This window comes from Toxotes jaculatrix, chromosome 4, assembly GCF_017976425.1.
Source record: "Toxotes jaculatrix isolate fToxJac2 chromosome 4, fToxJac2.pri, whole genome shotgun sequence".
Lineage (NCBI taxonomy): Eukaryota > Metazoa > Chordata > Actinopteri > Toxotidae > Toxotes > Toxotes jaculatrix.
Genome location: NC_054397.1, coordinates 11,031,340 through 11,049,286, shown reverse-complemented (window position 1 = coordinate 11,049,286; position 17,947 = coordinate 11,031,340). Strand labels below are relative to the sequence as shown.

At 38.2% G+C, this 17,947-nt stretch overlaps 3 protein-coding genes and 1 non-coding gene across 5 annotated transcripts; 3 read left to right on the top strand and 1 right to left on the bottom strand.

The window, feature by feature from the left end:
* The first annotated feature begins 967 nt into the window (after positions 1-967).
* scpp1 (secretory calcium-binding phosphoprotein 1) lies at positions 968-4,768 on the top strand. The gene is made up of 9 exons (XM_041036464.1): positions 968-1,105; positions 1,439-1,493; positions 1,919-1,966; positions 2,326-2,379; positions 2,502-2,528; positions 2,646-2,687; positions 3,034-3,066; positions 3,178-3,237; positions 3,462-4,768. The coding sequence occupies exons 2-9, from the start codon at positions 1,440-1,442 to the stop codon at positions 3,996-3,998; spliced, it is 855 nt and encodes a 284-aa protein (XP_040892398.1). The 5' UTR covers positions 968-1,105; position 1,439; the 3' UTR covers positions 3,999-4,768.
* Positions 4,769-4,976: 208 nt separating this feature from the next.
* Positions 4,977-5,050, top strand: trnai-aau. Its single transcript has one exon. It is a non-coding gene; the product is annotated as a tRNA-Ile (tRNA).
* A 2,799-nt stretch (positions 5,051-7,849) lies between these two features.
* On the bottom strand, positions 7,850-10,755 carry aptx (aprataxin). 2 transcript variants are annotated; one of them, XM_041036237.1, is made up of 7 exons: positions 10,520-10,755; positions 10,091-10,137; positions 9,551-9,829; positions 9,386-9,445; positions 9,029-9,255; positions 8,485-8,588; positions 7,850-8,383 (listed from the first exon to the last, which is right to left on the bottom strand). In XM_041036237.1, the coding sequence occupies exons 1-7, from the start codon at positions 10,647-10,649 to the stop codon at positions 8,229-8,231; spliced, it is 1,002 nt and encodes a 333-aa protein (XP_040892171.1). In that variant the 5' UTR covers positions 10,650-10,755; the 3' UTR covers positions 7,850-8,228. The 2 variants fall into 2 exon arrangements, with proteins under 2 accessions (XP_040892171.1, XP_040892172.1); XM_041036238.1 differs by lacking the exon at positions 10,091-10,137 and having other exon boundaries at positions 9,551-9,712.
* Positions 10,737-17,196, top strand: dnaja1 (DnaJ heat shock protein family (Hsp40) member A1). The gene is made up of 9 exons (XM_041036236.1): positions 10,737-10,831; positions 11,908-12,059; positions 12,457-12,646; positions 13,439-13,543; positions 13,810-14,037; positions 14,154-14,268; positions 14,602-14,717; positions 15,048-15,148; positions 15,337-17,196. The coding sequence occupies exons 2-9, from the start codon at positions 11,928-11,930 to the stop codon at positions 15,568-15,570; spliced, it is 1,221 nt and encodes a 406-aa protein (XP_040892170.1). The 5' UTR covers positions 10,737-10,831; positions 11,908-11,927; the 3' UTR covers positions 15,571-17,196.
* The last annotated feature ends 751 nt before the right edge of the window (positions 17,197-17,947 follow it).

Sequence of the window (17,947 nt, the reverse complement as noted above, 5' to 3'; positions counted from 1 at the left end):
TGCCGGTCTGTGCGCCTCAACAAGCATCAATCATCATCTCCTCCCTCCTCCCTTTACTAAAGCAGGGCCGTACAACTACTGGTAGCTGCGGTTTTGGCAGACAGCACCAGACCAGTGAACATCCAGTCTAATTACATGTTTCTTTTGCATGGTTGAAATCCAAAGTGAGGTTAAACAAGGAATTCTGTAATCTTATTTTGGGCCTGACCATATAAGGATATCCAGGAAACAATTATGATCCTCAGGAAGGAAATATAGAAGTCTTTATTTAGGCTTTCTACTGTACATGCCCTATTTCCAAGAACGAGTGAGAGAGGACACTAGGTTACAAAACATGCTTTTGCGTTTTTTAGTAAAGTGTATCATTACCACATCAAGCCTTGGTGTATATGTGTTACTTTGAAGTTAAAGTTTAATCTTCCCATTAGAAAGATGTCAGAAGGTTAATTTTATCCATTTTTATTCATCAAGTCAAGTATTTTGAATCTACCCTTGAGCAAGGCACTATGTTTCATAATTCACTATTAAGCAACAATGAAAAGCGAACCACTGTGAGACTAGATAGTAAATAAAAAACATCCACTTCACCGGAAACAAGCATAATCCTGTCTGGCCCTCCTTTCCACTCTGAGTGGGTGAGTTTGTTTTTTCAGCAGGCCACAAACCCTATGGTTTAGTATGCACAACTATATTTCACTATAGACTTGAGAGTGGGTGGAGAAAATTTAGTGACTGAATGAAACAGCTCTTCATGTGTATGTATTTGTGGTGTGTGTGTGTGTGTGCAGTCATCGTCATGCCAGTGTGTTTGTTTTGAGCCTGCTCTCCGGAACAAATACACCTTCACGAGTTGACAGGAGAGAGACAGAGAGAGAGAGAGAGAGTGACATCCGGAGGAAATGATGCAATCACCTTAATTGAGCTTACTTATATAGAGAAGTCCTACAGTTTCCTACAGCATATCCACACATTGGGCTTTTACTGCCTTCACCACCAGCTTCCATACGTGGCTCTGAATAGACACTGGGTTCTCCTGTCTGCTGCTGAAGGACCACTAACAACATCTCTCACAGCTCTGAATCCAACGGACAAAGAAAAGAACAAAGTAGGTGATCATTTATTGACTGACCGTAAAATTTTGATTCATATTTTTCTACATTTTTCATTTTTTTCTCGCTATATGCTCCTGATTTCTTATTCTTTGTTGCCATGTTTCCAAACCTTTACTTCTTTTTCCAGCTTTGCATGTGATGTGTTAGTTTTCCATATTATTAAGTTTTTCTCAACATGTTTAGCAACCCAAGTGCTAATGATCCAACACATAACTTGTTCTTTCCACTGACATATGTTGTGTGCTTTCATGCTTGCACCCCCACTTGCCTCCAATTAAATTAAATTCAACTGAATTAATAATGTTAATTACGTACATTTGTTACAGAATGAAGGTTGCCATCATAACATTTTGCCTGATTGGAGCAGTTTTTGCCAACCCAGTAAGTACAAAAATAAAACTCTTAAAACAGGATGATTTTTTTAATGTGTAATTTGATGCGCATTTGGTAATATTTCTAAACTTTAATCTAAAATATTTACATTCATATTATAGGTCAAATTATATTTAACAGCCATGTCTCCAACCTTGAAGGTTCAGGTGGCTCTGTGCTGAAATAAACTGCATTTTCTTGCATTTAATTAATAGTCATTACAACAAAAACTCCCCTTACAACCATAATACCATAATGAGTGTAAAATTTCACCTTTGTCCTGCAGTGTTTCTTTTGCTTAGACTTTTCTAATCTGAGCATTGCCTCCCATTGTAAGAATACTTACAAATCCACATAGATCTTGTATATCTTAGAGATCTACCCTCTTGGAAATAATGCCAATACACCTCAACCCTGTGTTTCCTTTCTGACAGATTTCATACAATGTTGTTTTGGAGTCAAGCGAGCTCGACGCAAACACGGTGAGTGCCGTCAAAAAAATCTCATTTGACTGTTGGTGGCAATGTGCGGTGCAAGAACTCCACATTGTTTACACATAAATCATTTGACTGCAGTAAAGCTGCATTCTTCTGACACCCTCAGCAGAAAACTCACAATAGGTGCGGTTACTCGAAGATTCTCCAGACCCCAAGACACTTCCCATTTCACAGACTATTGTTTACTGTAATGTATGTCTGCACCCATTTATGTAGCAATAGCTTACCCAGGCGATGGCTGACATGAATGGATGTTAAATGAATGTGATGATTGTTGATGGTGCAGTAAAAGGGTATAATTAAATGTACTGTGTTGTGTGCTTATTTTGTTTTTCTTTTCCCAGACTGAAAGTTTGTCTGTTTCACAATCGTCTGAAAATAACACCTCAGAGCTTCAGGTACCGCATATATTTATTCTAGTTATGAGTAAATGATCATTATCTGGTGCAGAAGACTTTTTGCATCATGTTTGATTGGTGAGAGTCACCTAAATGGATATGTATTCCTCTTTGTGTTGCAGAGCTCTGAAGAAAATACCTCAAATCAAGTGAGTCATTCTGATCTGTCTGTTGTGTGCCAGACTCAAGAAGAAAAATCTATTCATTCTTATCTAACTGTTCCATTGATGTGCTGTGTGTCTGATATTGTATGTCTTTGTTTCCAGAGCTCAGAGTCAGAATCATCAGAATCCACATCAGAGGACACGGTGGGTTCTGTCTGCACCCTATTACTGTATTGTCATCAATTCCCTTACTTAAGCATGTTATTGCTGGGTTCATGACCTTAAATTTATCATATATGCAAGTGTTGTGCAACAGTACAAACTCTAATAATAAAAATGAAAATAATTATAATAGAACTGATGAGAAACATAAAAGAGAGAGAAGAAATGTGTTAAGCCCATTGAGCATTAACAGATTTTGATTAATAAAACAAATAAATACTGCATGTGTGAATAGGTATTCTTAAAATGTTATTTCTGCTCTATCCTCATGACTGTCACAGAAACTTTGCATTTGTTTCTAAAACAATCTCTTTTCCATAAAAAACAGACTTCAGAGGAGAGTAACAGTCAGTCCGATGAGGTAGGGTGAAATGAAAATTATAGATTTTTACCAAACCTACTAAATATTAACACGTGGTACATGATATTTCTGGTCTCCATGTAGCTCATATTTTTCACTGTATTTCCACAGACTGACTCTATGGCTGAAACCAGAGATAACAGCATGGGCAGTGAGGAGAATGTTCGAAAGGTAAGACCAACATTTTGCTCACCCACTTGGTTTAAAACATCCTGCTTTAGCTGAAACTGAATTTGAGTAACGCTATATTCTGTGTATTATCTGCATCAGAGCTGGGTTCAAGTGTTTCCAAGTGTCGTCAAAGTCGATTTTGCTCACCCACTTGGTTTAAAACATCCTGCTTTAGCTGAAATTGAATTTGAGTAACGCTATATTCTGTGTATTATCTGCATCAGAGCTGGGTTCAAGTGTTTCCAAGTGTCGTCAAAGTCCACAGCACAGAGGACAATAGCAGCACAGAAGTCCAAGGTCAAACAGAACAGCTGAGCATCGAGCTGACAGAGAAACTGCCCACTCACACCTCCACCAGCACGATTTTCAAACAGCAGACGGGCAACACTCAAGGTCAAGCGAACCTGCCACTGGTGGAGAACCCCACCGACAGCAGTGATACCACCAGTGACAGCGCAGACACCAGTGACATTACTGGTGTTACAGCTGCCACCAGTGACAGCAGCGAAAGCAGCAGCAGTGAAAGCAATGAGACCAACGAGGCCAGTGACAGCAGTGATGACAGCAAGAGCACCGAGGATAGTAATGCCAGCGACAGTACAGAGCTGGAACAAATCAAAACCAAAGACTGTGTGAATGGAACTCAGAGCTGTGAAAGTGAAGAGTATTTCTTCCAGGATATAGGAGATGATGCCCATCACTCTGTAGACAATCTGATGATGCCAGATGAGGAGGAAAGGGAGCTAAGTCTAAGGAGATGATGACATGCACTTGTGCAACATTATGTTTCCCACTATGAACTACAACTCCATAAAATGACCTACCTGAACACTTCAGGATGACAAATTTGCTCTTGCCCATCGCTTCTGAATGTTGATTTTGGCATTATAATATTATCTATAGCTGATTGATTTATACGTGTGTAATTATTATTGTGATGGTGATATAGCCATACTTACTTACTATAGCATTTACTTTGTTTTGATAATAATAAACAAATATACATATATATAACCACGGTATTGGATGCTTGCATATTCTTATGACATGACGGGTAGTGGAAAATAACAAAAAATACATTTACTTAAGTACTACACTTCACTTGAATTTATGCATTTTTATACTTTTACTCATTTTAGAGGGCAATATTGTGCTTTTACTTATTTACATGTTTACATGTTACACTAGGTACTTTGCAGGTTGATACTGTATATGAAATCAGACTGAAATCTGATTTGCCATTGGCAAACAGTACCAGACAATAATAATAATAATAAATTTATTTATAAAACGCTTTCCATCAAAGTGCTGTACAACAAGATGAATATAAGAGCAGAAACACAATAAAATGAAATAAAAATATATTTTATATACTATACAGTATATACTTCAAATGAGCTGTGCCTGCCTCTGAAATGTAATACATATGACAACATACATCAATGACATTTGAAAGGCCATTTTACCTTTGATACTGTAAGCACATTTTCGTACTGTTAAATGTAAAGCTGAATGCAGGATGTTCACCGCACAGTGCAAGTTATAAATAAATAAATAAATAAATAAATAAATAAATAAGCATGATCTGACAACTTACTCTTGGAGTAGGCTTATACTATCGAAGCTTAAACGCTGAAAGTTAATGTGAAGTGTAAATGACCTACGACACACCGAAACAAAAGTGAGCGCTGCATATGTGTAGTCGTAGCTATATTCAGATATTTCAGTGAACTGTGCACGGCCGGTTAGCTCAGTTGGTTAGAGCGTGGTGCTAATAACGCCAAGGTCGCGGGTTCGATCCCCGTACGGGCCAGTCTTCCATTTTCTGTATCTATATTTTAACTGGCTAAGCGATACAACAAAATGACATACTGTAAGAAAATCTCAACTAGAAAACTGTTTAAAGACCAATGCAATCACCATACGTGGCATTTAAGTTGATATTAAGCTGCATTTCAAGAGGTTTCATTTCATGACAGGCTCATGAATATCATTTAATCTCATACACACATCAATGATAGTTTGACCACATGACTAGTAATTTCTAATTGTTTCACAGTGATGAAAGAGTGGAAACATCACGGAGCACAATATCGAGCAACATAACACCAATTACAATGCAGGAACATGCATGAAGTAAGATTTTTGTTGATGAATCTGATGCGCCAGTGCATGGTGTAACTGTATTGACACTATGAAAGCTGATCGTGGTTTCAACGTCATTTTCAATATCATTTTGTCTTTATTTCTTAATAAGAGCCATTCTGTTATTCAATATATCTTAATGATGAGTCGGTATTCAAATTGTATTCAAAACAAAGCATTTGGATGAGAATAAACAGGATTATTTTACCCTGATAAGAGCGTGTTAGCCTGAACTTGCTTGGCTGCATTTGAGGACCATAGACTGTATGAGACGTGGACGTAGCACCCGTGACGTCACCCATTGGTTTCTGGGAGTCGCTTTTGTGACCAAACCAGCATTTGAGCTGCGCCATCTTGGATTTTATTGGGAGTGTGCTTTCTATATTTGGCGGAGAGGCAGCCACTCTACGGGTCAGCTGGCCGAGAACCCGCCCACTTAGCTCGGAGCAATATTTAATATTTACCGGCTTTCACCGCCGCCTCCATCCTCTATCCACTTACAGTTACAGCAGCGCACAGCAGCCGCTTACTGACGGAGCTGTCGGACTTTTTAAACAGAAAATGAGACGAAATAAAATTGTAGCTTAGTATTCCCGCAATAAACAGACTCTGAGTGCACGGAACACACCACAATAGCGTTCCTAACATTAGCTGCTCCGGTCCTCAGCAGCGTTTCACAAACAAATCGGCAATTAAGTCGTAAGCCAGCGGCAAAATATGCTAATACATGCTAATTAGTGCAAACATCTAGGTAAAATAGTGAGAAATTTACTTACCGATAAAACTCCGACTCCTTCGATGGTCGGTTAGTACAGTCTACACTATAACAAGTCATATTGTCACAAAAACCTATCCGAACACTGGCAAACAAACACGGACACTGCAGCCCCTGTCAACAGCTGGAGGTAGCCAGAAGCCTCTGGATGTAGCCGCCTAGCTCAGCCGATGCTTTAGCAAAAAGCTAACTGCCAGTGCCTGTCTATGGAGCTGTCACTCGATGTAATCACACCCTAATTTATGTAAGAATTTTAAGCCTAAACACTAAAACAGTTGTGTTACAAAAAAAATCCCCCCTCGTTCACGGTGGTGGAAACTACTGAGGAGGATTAGGGCCACTAAAAAAAGATTTTTTAAATAAAAAAGATTTTTTTCAGGGGTGTCAGAATTCTGACTTTAATATCAGAATTCTGACACCCCCGAAAAAAATCTTTTTTATTTAAAAAATCTGGCCCTAATCCTCTTCCGTACTACCACCCTGAGTCAGGGTGCCGTTTCTACATGCATATGCTAGTGGTGCATGCAGGGAGATGTGGATCGCGCCTATTGGCCAATTTCCCTCACAGTAATATGATAAATGATGATCTGCGCTTAGTGGCGCAGATGATTTTCTTTTCACGTGGTTGTGCCGCCCCCCATGTGATGCCGCCCCGGGCGGCTGTCCGGTTCGTCCGTGCCAAAAACCGCCACTGACTCTCCCCTTGTTGAGGACCAGGATCCTGAATGTCAAAGCTCACATCCCGTAGCTTTTTGTCATAGCCCTGCCTATATAAAGATTTACCAGCAGATGGCGACAAAGTCAACTCTTCATGCTGCTCTGTTCACTGAAAACCCCTGGAAGCCCTGCAAATCTTCACAGGTGTTTGCACTTACTCTGGGTGATTACACTTGTGATCAGTTTAAAAGTAAGCAGAACTATGCTGGGAATTACATTACCTCATCGAAATAATAGGCATAAGTTACCCCATCCTAACATATAAAACAAAATTAACAAGGGAATGTGGGAACTGTTGACCAAGCAATGTCTGTGAACACCCACACAGATCTCGGTGGAGACCTAGTCAGCCACATTAACTGGAAACACCCGTGTGGGTGGACTATGGGTGTACAGGGGTAACTCTGTTTCCTCCTTGTAACACTTTAGACAGAATCAAGCTCTGTCAAGTATTAGAAGTACAGAGAAAGTTTCTCTTATCATTTGGTAAGAATATCTGAGAAACCATATCCCCTTGCTCTGGGCACCAAGCTGTATATCTCTAAACACTGATATTATTAACTGTCTGGTGATGCTCCAAGTCTTCTACAAGTCTTGAATAATAATCTTGTTTTTAAAGTTGCCAGCAGATCTGACAGCAACACTCCAAACCCACTTGTGTAACAGTAAGAGATGTGTAATCTCCACAGCATCCCACTCAGTCATCACATTTCTATTTCCATGCTGGCATCATGTAAATTCATCAGAAACGTTTTTTCTTCTGAGGCAAGACTTTCTTGTGCAGTTGCCACTCTCAGCTCCAGCTTTGAAAGATTTCAGTCCTGAAACCAAGATCACTGAGCTCCTCTCTTTAAACATACAGTACAAATATGTGCTCTTAAAGCTTCATTTGGAACAAACTACTGTAGCAAACATATTCTTATTTTCTGTTTCATGTCTGCTGCACAAGGTATCAGAACACTTACCACAACCCTTTTTTTCTTTTCATTTGAAATGAAAGGATGTTTACTCTTAGAAAACATTTAATACAACATATTTAAACATGTTGGAAAATTTAGGAAGAACAGATGAAATCTCAGGACTTGGAGGACGAGGATGTCTGATGACATCCACAAGCATCCTCCACAGTGACTCTCCTCCTAAACCTACTGACAAATGATGAGTTGAAAATGCAACAAAAGCTGTACATGGACATTGTGTTCTACTCACATAATAACAATACTCAACGAAACATGGTTTTACAAAACTATAAATCATAATGCACAGGAAAAAAAAAATAACGTCCAGAGTGCAAAGAGTCCTATGTTGAACCAATGACCACATGAGGCTTTGTATCTCCTTTGAGGTCACTTTCTCATCTGGGCAAGTGAGACTTTAGGTGTTCCTTGAGAGCTGGTATAGTGGGAAGCTCTTTGCGACACACATGACAGCGGAGAGGTAGCTTCAACAACTCACTGGTGCCTTCTTTCACAGTGACCCTTCCATTTGTTTCAAGCATCTGAATGACATCTGCAGATAAAGAGAAGTGCAAATTTGCACTTTAATGGAAAAAGGGAACTATTGAGGAACTTCAAATTAAAATGCCAAAAACAGACTGAATTTACTCTCACCATGGGACTCAATGAAATAGTCAGTTGTGAACGAGTTCCAGTGCTTTTTGTTCTTCAAACAAGGAGAGTCAAAGTCCTGGCTGATCACATGGAGATGAACGTGACTGTAAAAGAAAACAAACACAAAATTTGTTGATCTGTGCAGATTCTCAACAACTGTTTAAAGTTATATAATGCAGTAAAACCAAGCAGGAAATACAGAATAAAATGTTACAATGTTCAAATTAGACAATTAAAGCCTGAACCCAAAAGGCAAAAATAAAAACAGAAATAAATATTTGGTAAAGTGCAAGTGGATAATGACATGATTCAATCAGAAGGAGCACAGAACATAAAGTGGACCTTCAATCTTAGATTACTTTGTCACATAATTTTAAATTTCATGTAGACAGGAAGTGCTTTAAAATCTTTTTGGCAACCCATGAATTTTGAGTCAGAGAGACGAGAGAATTAAGGCAGTTCTAAAGGCAAAAGGGGGTCCAGTTCCAGCAAGGTGTGTCTAATAAAGTGGCCAGTGAGTGACACTCAAGCAGTTACTACTAACCTCATACTTGGGATGGCATGGTACCCTGTGCGGAAGCGTAGCAAGCTAGCATCGGGGCACTGGTGTACCATCTGGTCAGCAACTTGCTGCATGTGTTTGACAAGGTCACAGTGCTCCTCACGCAATGCCTTCAGACTGGGAATGGACTGCCATGGTAGGACTAGCCAGTGGTAGCGAGCTTTGGGGTATTTATCTTTAATTACAACTACTTTATCATCCTTGTATACCTAAGAAAAATGAAAACAGAGACATTTAACAGCCAGACCTGGTGAGAATAAAACATGCAGTCAAATTTCCAGCTATGATCCAGATCAATAAGCATCACATTAACTGTACTTTTTTTTTTTTCTAATCTACCTGCATCTTTGGGTCTTGCATAGAAATCTTCAGACCTTGGCTCCAATGTCCAACACTTTCCTGTAACAGATTTCAGCTTTTGTACAACACATACCAGCTCTAAGATAATACAATCATCATTTGAAATATGTGCACAGGCACACAGACATACTCTTTTTTTCTTACACTGGTTTTTGTGGCTTCTCCATGGTTCACTGACACAGAAATATTTTCTGTCTGTTTGGCTGCTTTTGTTTTCGGAGCCTCTCTCTGGCTCTCTCTGTCCTCTAAAGTTGACTCTCGTGGTCTTTTGGTGCCACCGTGGTCACCGGTGGGATCCTCCTTGAACTGTACAGTGTATGGATAGTGCTGATTGACAATATGAAGCTGCTGTCCAGGCGTCATTTTGACCTCACTGCCTGTACCCACCACTACAGAGTCTATGGAGGTGGGGTTCACACCCAGCTTTGGTATAAAGATGGGAGAAGAGACACAGTGTGTTAATTAACTCGTAGAACACCCTTTCAGTAATCACTGAAATAACAACATAAATGAAAAATAATCAAAACAGAATGTGTCCAAAATGTTAAGCAATATATTCAAAATAGAAACGAGGACAAAAGGTATTTAATTAAGTTCTTAACTTAACAAACTTAGTCTATTATTATTTTTGTTGATTTTAACAAATTAAAAAAAATGTTTTCTTTATGTATCTATGTATCTTACCTGTTTAACTTTGACATAACCTTTGTTGCATTCTGCTTTCAATTCAACTGGTCGGGGAGGGACAAAATTTGCACAGGTTTAAGTTTGTTTTAGTACTTCAAGATGATGTATTTTCAATGGCTTACATAATACAAAAATGCACAGAGAAATATGAGAAATTATGTTCTAGAAAAATTCACAGAACAAACAGTTCTAATATAATGTTACAATCCCTTTAAGAAAATACAAGCGAGGCTTCGGTTGAAAAATCTATATCTTCTAGTACCTCAACTTTATACTCGTACAGTACTTGCAAATGCACTTAATTACTTTCCAGGTTTACATTTGGCCTCGTAATACTTAGTTGGGTGATTTTCTCACGTTTACTTTTCGATGTTTATGCTTTGTAAGTTTAGCTAACTGCAAACAGTCAGTATATCAGTATATTACCTTGCTGCCGGGAGCATTTTTTGTCTTTAATAGTCGTTTCTGGACCTCGACCCAGGACAACTGCCTGTAAGTGGGGCAGCTGAATGGGTTTATGATTGCCCTCCTCACTGATAAGCCAGCAAATTCGCATTTTATCATCTCATTTAGACATCTGTTTTCCACAAAACTGTTGACAGCCTGCTCACGCTTGTTTTGGTGACTCGTCACGTCGCAGGAAATTGACGTCGTACAGAAGGATCTGGAAGCGTTGCAGTGAACCAACTGAAGTCTGCTTTGAACTTGTGACGATTCACAATATTGTCTTCATATAAGGTTGGAAAATACCAATTTAGCCTTAGATATTTTGCTAATTCAAGTGTCACGTTTGATTTTTCTTTTTTGGCTTAACGTAAAAAAACGCCTAGCTGGTGTGTTAGCTTTGGCTAGGCTACCACTGCTAAAGTACTTAGGGCCTGGTAAATGTGAAACCCCGTTTTGTTTTCATCGGGAGCATAGTAACAAGTAGTTGTTAATGTATTGACGTGAATACCCGTGTCAACTTCAATTGAACGTCTGGTGGTCATATACTTCGTGTTTAATATCTCCTGTTTAAAGTTAACATAAGAAAATTTATCATAATGAACCAAAACAAGTATGACGTGTGAAAATGCTGTGTGGTTATTTTCGATTCAAAGGTGCTTTATTGCCATCAAAGTTTCGAACACAAGAAGCAGGGGCAGCACCGCAAAAAGGATCATGAAGTCAAATTAACATCTCTCTAAAGACCTTTGAACTAAAACTGAACATTATAACTTTCATCAAAGTAACATTTATTTAAGGATGCTGTTTTACAATCACATATTAGAAATTTTCATACAAGCATAGCATTGTTGTTACATCTATACAGTCTACAGAAATTTAATACAATAATTGCTAAGCTTGTAGTGATAGTTTTTTTTTTTACCTTTTTGCTTTTTGAGACAACATTAGTTGTGTTATATTTAACTGCATGATATTCCAAAAATGTTTCCAATATTTTGTCCACTTTTGCATACAAAAGGATTCGGTTTTCTTAGCAAGGCAAAGAGCATATTCAAATTTGGCCTTTTTTCAACAGAAAGGCCTCTGTCACAGTTCAGCCACATGATGATACGCCCTGCTTTTGCATTAATTAAAGGAGTTTCTTTCTTCTTGACACAATGGCAGATGCTTATTCTATGAGCAGCACTTTCAGTTTCATTCAAATTCTTTCCCTGTTGTTGTGCTTTTAGATCAGAGACCAAATATTTGTAGGTAAGGTCATTCTGGTAGTAATGTATTTGTGGTTGGGTTTGGAGGTGTTTAAGAGCTAAATTTAAACAGAGTATCATGATACTGATAAGGTTTTTCCTCTCTCTTACTTTGGCAAGGTTGTCCATTGAACGCAGATATGGTCAAGGAAACGGGCTTCTATGACACACTGGGTGTGAAGCCTAATGCTACTCCTAATGAACTGAAAAGGGCCTATCGCAAACTAGCCTTGAAATATCACCCTGACAAAAATCCTACAGAAGGAGAGAAGGTAAGCACCTTTTTATCACACCTATAAACATTAACATAAGCAGCTGTATTCAGTTTTTATTGCACAGAAGTCCTTGTAACAGTAGTGTTTCTATACGGAAATTCTATTAATCTCTAAAATCCTAAAATCTAGTTTAAAATCTTCCTGGATGTTAAATATCAGAAAATTGAAATAGTGTAGGTTAGTGCATCAGACGAAACAGGGTACGAGTAGTTTTTCTGAGTATTTTTCAGTATTTTTCTTTTGTGGATTTATCTAAATTTTCTTTTTTCATATTTAGCAGTGATGTAAAGGTAGTATTTGAAGAGTTCAGTCTTTATCAGACCTCAGCTATTATTACCTTTTAATCTGCTGTATGTTGCCAAAAATGTTTGCCACTATTTCTTTTCATTCATAGTTCAAGCAGATCTCCCAGGCATATGAGGTGTTGTCAGATGCCAAGAAGAGAGAGCTGTATGACCGTGGAGGTGAAAAGGCCATAAAGGAGGGAGGAACTGGTGGTGGTGGCGGTGGGGGCTTTGCATCGCCCATGGACATCTTTGACTTGTTTTTTGGTGGGGGTAGTCGGATGTTCAGAGAACGAAAAGGTACGGGAATATTGGGAATATTCTAGAAATAATCAGAGTTTGAAAGTTTTGAGGTCTCATTGAGTTACATAAAGCAAAAAAAAAAAAAATCTTATGAGTCAGAGCCAGTTCTATACAGGAGGAAAGTGCAGCATTGAACACTGGTTAGTGAACCATTTATTTTCTTAATGAATCAGTTCATCATTTGATCTATAAAACATCAGGATAAAAACAGTGAAAAATGCCATCAGAAAGCCTTATGCCTTACAAAAGATTTAGTTTACCATGATGTAAGTCACAAGAAGTTATTGATGTTTGGCATTTTACTCAAAGAATGACTTAAATGATTAACAGTTTTCATTTTCTCCCTGCAGCTGTTCCTGTAGGGAATGAAATGAGAATTTGTCATGCTCTAATGAATCATCTCCACATTCTTCCTCCACTTTGTTTTTGTGAGCAGTCACATTATAGCCAAAACACAGGGCTATCGAACAACAATGACAAATGTTTGAGAGAATATCTCTTAACTCTGGCTGTACATCAAATGTCTTAATTGTGACTGTGCAGTTTGGCCAAAAGGAAACTATTCTGAGGCTCAAAAAAAGAAGTAAACACACAGCTTCTGTCCATCTATAGCCCAGTGTCAACTTCCATAATGGTTTTCTCTTGTTCATATTCATTGTACAGTCATGTGACATTTGTGTGGCAATAATTATTTAGTTGATTTTTTAAATTTGTAATTCAGGATTGGTAGCAGAAGTGTAGGCGTGTGTAGTAATGTCATATGTTGTCATATGTTTTGTTCCACTACAGCAAAGAATATTGTACATCAGATTACAGTGACGCTGGAAGATCTTTGTAATGGAGCTACAAGAAAACTTAGTGTCCAGAAGAATTCAATTTGTGAGAGATGTGAAGGTACGTCTTTGGCTGTACAAGCTACTTATATGTTCTTGTTTGTGTCCATCACTGGACTTGTTTGGTAATCCAAGCAGGCCTTTCAGCACACACAGACACAAGCAAGCCACAAAAAGGCTCTTTGTCCAATAACAAAACTCATCAGTCTTGTAAATGTAATCCAGTCCTTTCTCGTCAGGTCACTGCAGTTTATAGTTTGGAAATAAGCCAAATCTAACATAAAGATACTCTTTAACTATTTCCTTTCTCTTTTGTTTTCTTGTTAGGTCGAGGGAGTCGGAAAGGAGCTGCACAGATGTGCATGACTTGCCATGGCACAGGCATGCAGGTCCGCATGCACCAACTAGTACCAGGTATGGTCCAGCAAGTGTCCACAGTGTGCCACAGCTGTCAGGGCCAAGGACAGAGAATCAGCCACAAGGACCGCTGCAAAGCATGTGGAGGCCGGAAGATCCTGCGACTGAAGAAGATTTTGGAGGTCCACATTGACAAAGGTGAGAGTGCAGGGAGAGCAAACCTTAAGGTGTCGGTGACCGGTTTAAGATCAAACTAAAAGAAAAAATATATATATATATTGTACAAACATCACCTGGTCACTTCACTGCCATAGGTATGAAAGATGGGCAGAAGATTGTTTTCCATGGAGAGGGAGATCAGGAGCCAGGACTTGAGCCAGGTGATATCATCATTGTCTTGGACCAGAGGGAACATCCACGTTTCACCAGGTAAAACTCTCTTTGCTATCAAGCGTCTTTTGTTACTCATGTTATCTGTGCTAGCAGGTTTAGTGATGATGTGATTATTGACTTATTGACTACTGCATGTATAGGCTGGATATATGTATAGCTGTCTATGTATATATGTATAACCTGTTTCTAAAGAGAGTAACAGTCCTAAACATTACACAAGGCAACATTTGACTTTGCAGCCTGTTTGAATTTGACTTTATTAAATGTAACCCTTTTTTTCTAAATCTATTAGTAGATGGCAGGTGACCTCAAAGTACATAGCCGCACACTTTTTTTAAACCACCCGTTCCAACTTGCTGTTTTCATCAGGAGAGGAGAGGACCTGATCATGTCCATGGAGTTACAGCTGGTTGAAGCTTTATGTGGTTTCAAGAAACCTGTTCTGACACTGGACAACAGAACTCTCCTCATCACCTCACATCCAGGTAAACCAAATCATAAAATGTGCAGCTACCCCTTAAATGGTCTAACGTTTAGTTAGTAGTCAGACCCAAAGTCAGACGGTGTTCTTTTCAGTGGTGTTGGTGTTGTGATAGGCTTAATTTATTAACAGAAAACAAAAAGATTGCCTTGTCTTTCTTTATGTAATCTTTTATTATTTATCTTGTTAAGGTGTGGCTTGTACTTCCCAGTGAATGTAGGCCATCTTATCAAAATCTGACTATCAGCTAGTCAGCAACCAGTAAAAAACTTTCATGTTTTCAGTTTTTTAGGATTAAGGCAACTCATGTTTTTATTCATGTTTTGGATCACAGGAGAATTGATCAGGCCTGGAGACACAAAGTGCGTCTTGAACGAAGGGATGCCCACGTATCGCAGACCGTTTGAGAAGGGACGCCTCATCATTCACTTCTCAGTAAGTTTTCAGTTTCCACTTTTCTTTTTCTTATCTATTTTTATTTTACACGTGCTTTCCCTTCTGTAGAAGGAAATAAATCTCCATCAGCCTCAAACACAAAAAAAGAAGTTTGCATTTTTACACACGTACAGTAAAATATTAAATAAAGCTGAGCTGTTAACATGGTTGTGTTTTTTTTCCATCAGGTGGTGTTCCCACAAGCCAACTTCCTCCCCAAGCACAAGCTGAAGGAGCTGGAGCGCTACCTCCCAGAAAAGATGAGCGCAGAGCAGCCAGACAGTATGGACGATGACCTGTACATCTACGCCGACCTGGAGGACTGTGACTATGAGAACAGAAAAAGGCACCACCATCAGTACTACTACATGGATGAAGACGACTACGCCAGCACCGGAGGTGTTCAGTGCCAGACGTCTTAAACAACAAAGAGCTTTCTCTTATTCCAGAAGCCCAAACCCTCATCTCTAAAGCGAAGCACCTTTTTGGAAAATTTGTGCACTTTTATTTTATTTCATTTTATTACTTTTTTTTAAATCATAACTGGTTGAAGTTTTCTTTCAAGCTGAATCATCAGATTATGTCCCACCTCGCTCCTGATTTATTGTAACACTTTTTGGATTCAGTGGAGTATTTTCAAGTTCCAGGACCAAACTTGGATCCAGGTGAATGGGATTCTTCATCATCTCTGGCACCTTATTTTGTTTTTATTTTTTTCCCCAATCACACTGTGATTACAGACGAGGGCTGGTAATACAGCTGCAGACGCTTCAGAGGAAAGAAAAACTTTGTGAAAACAAAATACTGCCTGCTTTTTATGCAGCAACACTAAAACTGATGGCCAATATTAATCTGAAAATAGCCTTTTTTTTAATAGTGTTACTAAATCAGTTGTTGTTGTTGTGAACCACTTGCTTATGACTCGTTCAATCAGTTGTGTGTGAAGAGCCAATATTCAGATGGTGTTGGTAGAGAGGAATATTCATTGATACTTGACAACAGCATTCATGCTGTTTTACCCTTTTTAAGGGCTATTTTCTAAACATTATTAAGCAGTCTTGACAGTGTGACGGGAAGATGTAAAGTTAATATTGATTCAAGCAGGAGAATATTTAGGTTCAAGCCACTAAATTGTAGATTTTTCAAACTAATATTTAAGTTTAGTTTAATTTTTTTCTACTTTTGAACTGCAAATCAGTTGTCTGTTGTTATACCGTAGTTGTTTTTGTTTTGGGAATATTGTATGGAAAGTGTATATATATACATATATGACAGGGTAGGTATTCAGTCAAAAGGTCAAACATGAATGAGTAAGAAGTCACTTTATTTTGAAAAAAAATAAAAATAAAAATGAACAGATCATGGATCAAAAAGATCAACATGATCTTGGTGGTAAATGTTTTCTTCTCTTTAATAAGTGTGTCAAATGCCAAGTTGCACCCAAGTTGACTGAAAACAAGTGTGTGATGTCTAGGTTGTTTTTTTAAAGTTTGAATGTTCTTGAGATTACTTCATGCACAGTTGTTTATGATCATTAGAAGATTTAGAGTTAATTTACTTCTCTGGTCTTCAGACCAAAATGTGGAATTTTGATGGCAAATTTTAATCAAAGTAGCAAGTTAAATTTGTCGATGTTTTTTTTTTTTTGCTGGTGTTACCCCACAAACTATTAAGTGTGTCTCTTTTCATATATGTAATCCTAATGGTAAATGCCAAATGGCACTTAAAATCGGCACACCTGATACCTCATTGAAGTGTCTGCCTGTTTGAAAGCCTTATCATAACTTAACATGAAGCTACTTGATAATGCAGTTTGTCTTTTCCATTGTTGATTTTTGCCTTGGATATTGTAAAACACAGCTATGCTCACGGAAGAGGGGCTTCTTAAATTGTTCAACAGCTGTTCTTGAAAGCAGATGCAAATTTATGAGTAGTCATAATGTCAGGGGATTTCAACTCAAATAAGTGTTGTCTTAATTTGACTGTACGTGTTAGGACCAATGATCGACTTATGCTCATGTTTTCTAATTAAAAGCAGTTTGACTGTCTTTCTAAACTGTGACCTTGCTGTGTGTTAGAGATTTATTTTATTACCAGGAGATTGATTGAAACTTAAAACACATGAATAAAGTTACACCACAAAATGACAGAAGCATTTTTGCAGTTCCAAGCTTTCGGTTTTACCTGCTCCTGATGATGATTTGAAAGTAAAACCAAAAGTTTGAAAATGTAACAATGCCTGCATCCAGAGTAACTCTGTTCTCATTTTTAGTCTGCATTTTATAGTTAAACTGTGTTTTATACCAAAAACATAGTGGTTTTATTTGGAAGATTAGGAAATAATGTTAGTATTCTTAAACTGTGGAATAGTAGCATTAATATATGTGGGTTTTTTTCTGCCAATCTTCAACTGTGCAAGAGGTCGCTAAACAATCAAAATTTGAGCTTAAACCAAAGTCAAATAATCAATTAGTAAAAATCTAATTGGCATCTGGTTTGTTAGTCAGTGGTTCCAGCCTCTAAATGTGAATGTTTATCCTGGGTTTTAAGTTGTCTGCAACAGTAAACTTGGATCTGGGGTGTTGGTATGACACAACAAGTAATTTAAAGAAGTATTGTGTTTGTAAATGGCACAGTAATAGTGACAAAGTCAGGTTTTTAAATTTTATTGATAATCATTTTTGACATGGCTGGCAGTGTTGTATATACAACATAAAGAATATAGAAAATAGAGTGCAATGACTAAACATTGTTTTTGCAGCAATGACAGAAAATTGATTGCACGGTGACAGGTGACAG

Excerpts from the sequence above, each read along its gene's own strand:
- scpp1 (XM_041036464.1), top strand. The coding sequence starts at position 1,440 with ATGAAGGTTGCCATCATAACATTTTGCCTGATTGGAGCAGTTTTTGCC. Across the intron at positions 1,967-2,325 it reads GCGAGCTCGACGCAAACACG|ACTGAAAGTTTGTCTGTTTC; the intron begins GTGAGTGCCGTC and ends TTCTTTTCCCAG. Across the intron at positions 3,067-3,177 it reads GTAACAGTCAGTCCGATGAG|ACTGACTCTATGGCTGAAAC; the intron begins GTAGGGTGAAAT and ends GTATTTCCACAG.
- aptx (XM_041036237.1), bottom strand. The coding sequence starts at position 10,649 with ATGCGAATTTGCTGGCTTATCAGTGAGGAGGGCAATCATAAACCCATT. Across the intron at positions 9,830-10,090 it reads GTTATGTCAAAGTTAAACAG|CTGGGTGTGAACCCCACCTC; the intron begins GTAAGATACATA and ends TTTATACCAAAG. Across the intron at positions 9,446-9,550 it reads GAGAAGCCACAAAAACCAGT|GAAAGTGTTGGACATTGGAG; the intron begins GTAAGAAAAAAA and ends AATCTGTTACAG.
- dnaja1 (XM_041036236.1), top strand. The coding sequence starts at position 11,928 with ATGGTCAAGGAAACGGGCTTCTATGACACACTGGGTGTGAAGCCTAAT. Across the intron at positions 12,647-13,438 it reads GATGTTCAGAGAACGAAAAG|CAAAGAATATTGTACATCAG; the intron begins GTACGGGAATAT and ends GTTCCACTACAG. Across the intron at positions 14,718-15,047 it reads CCTCATCACCTCACATCCAG|GAGAATTGATCAGGCCTGGA; the intron begins GTAAACCAAATC and ends TTTGGATCACAG.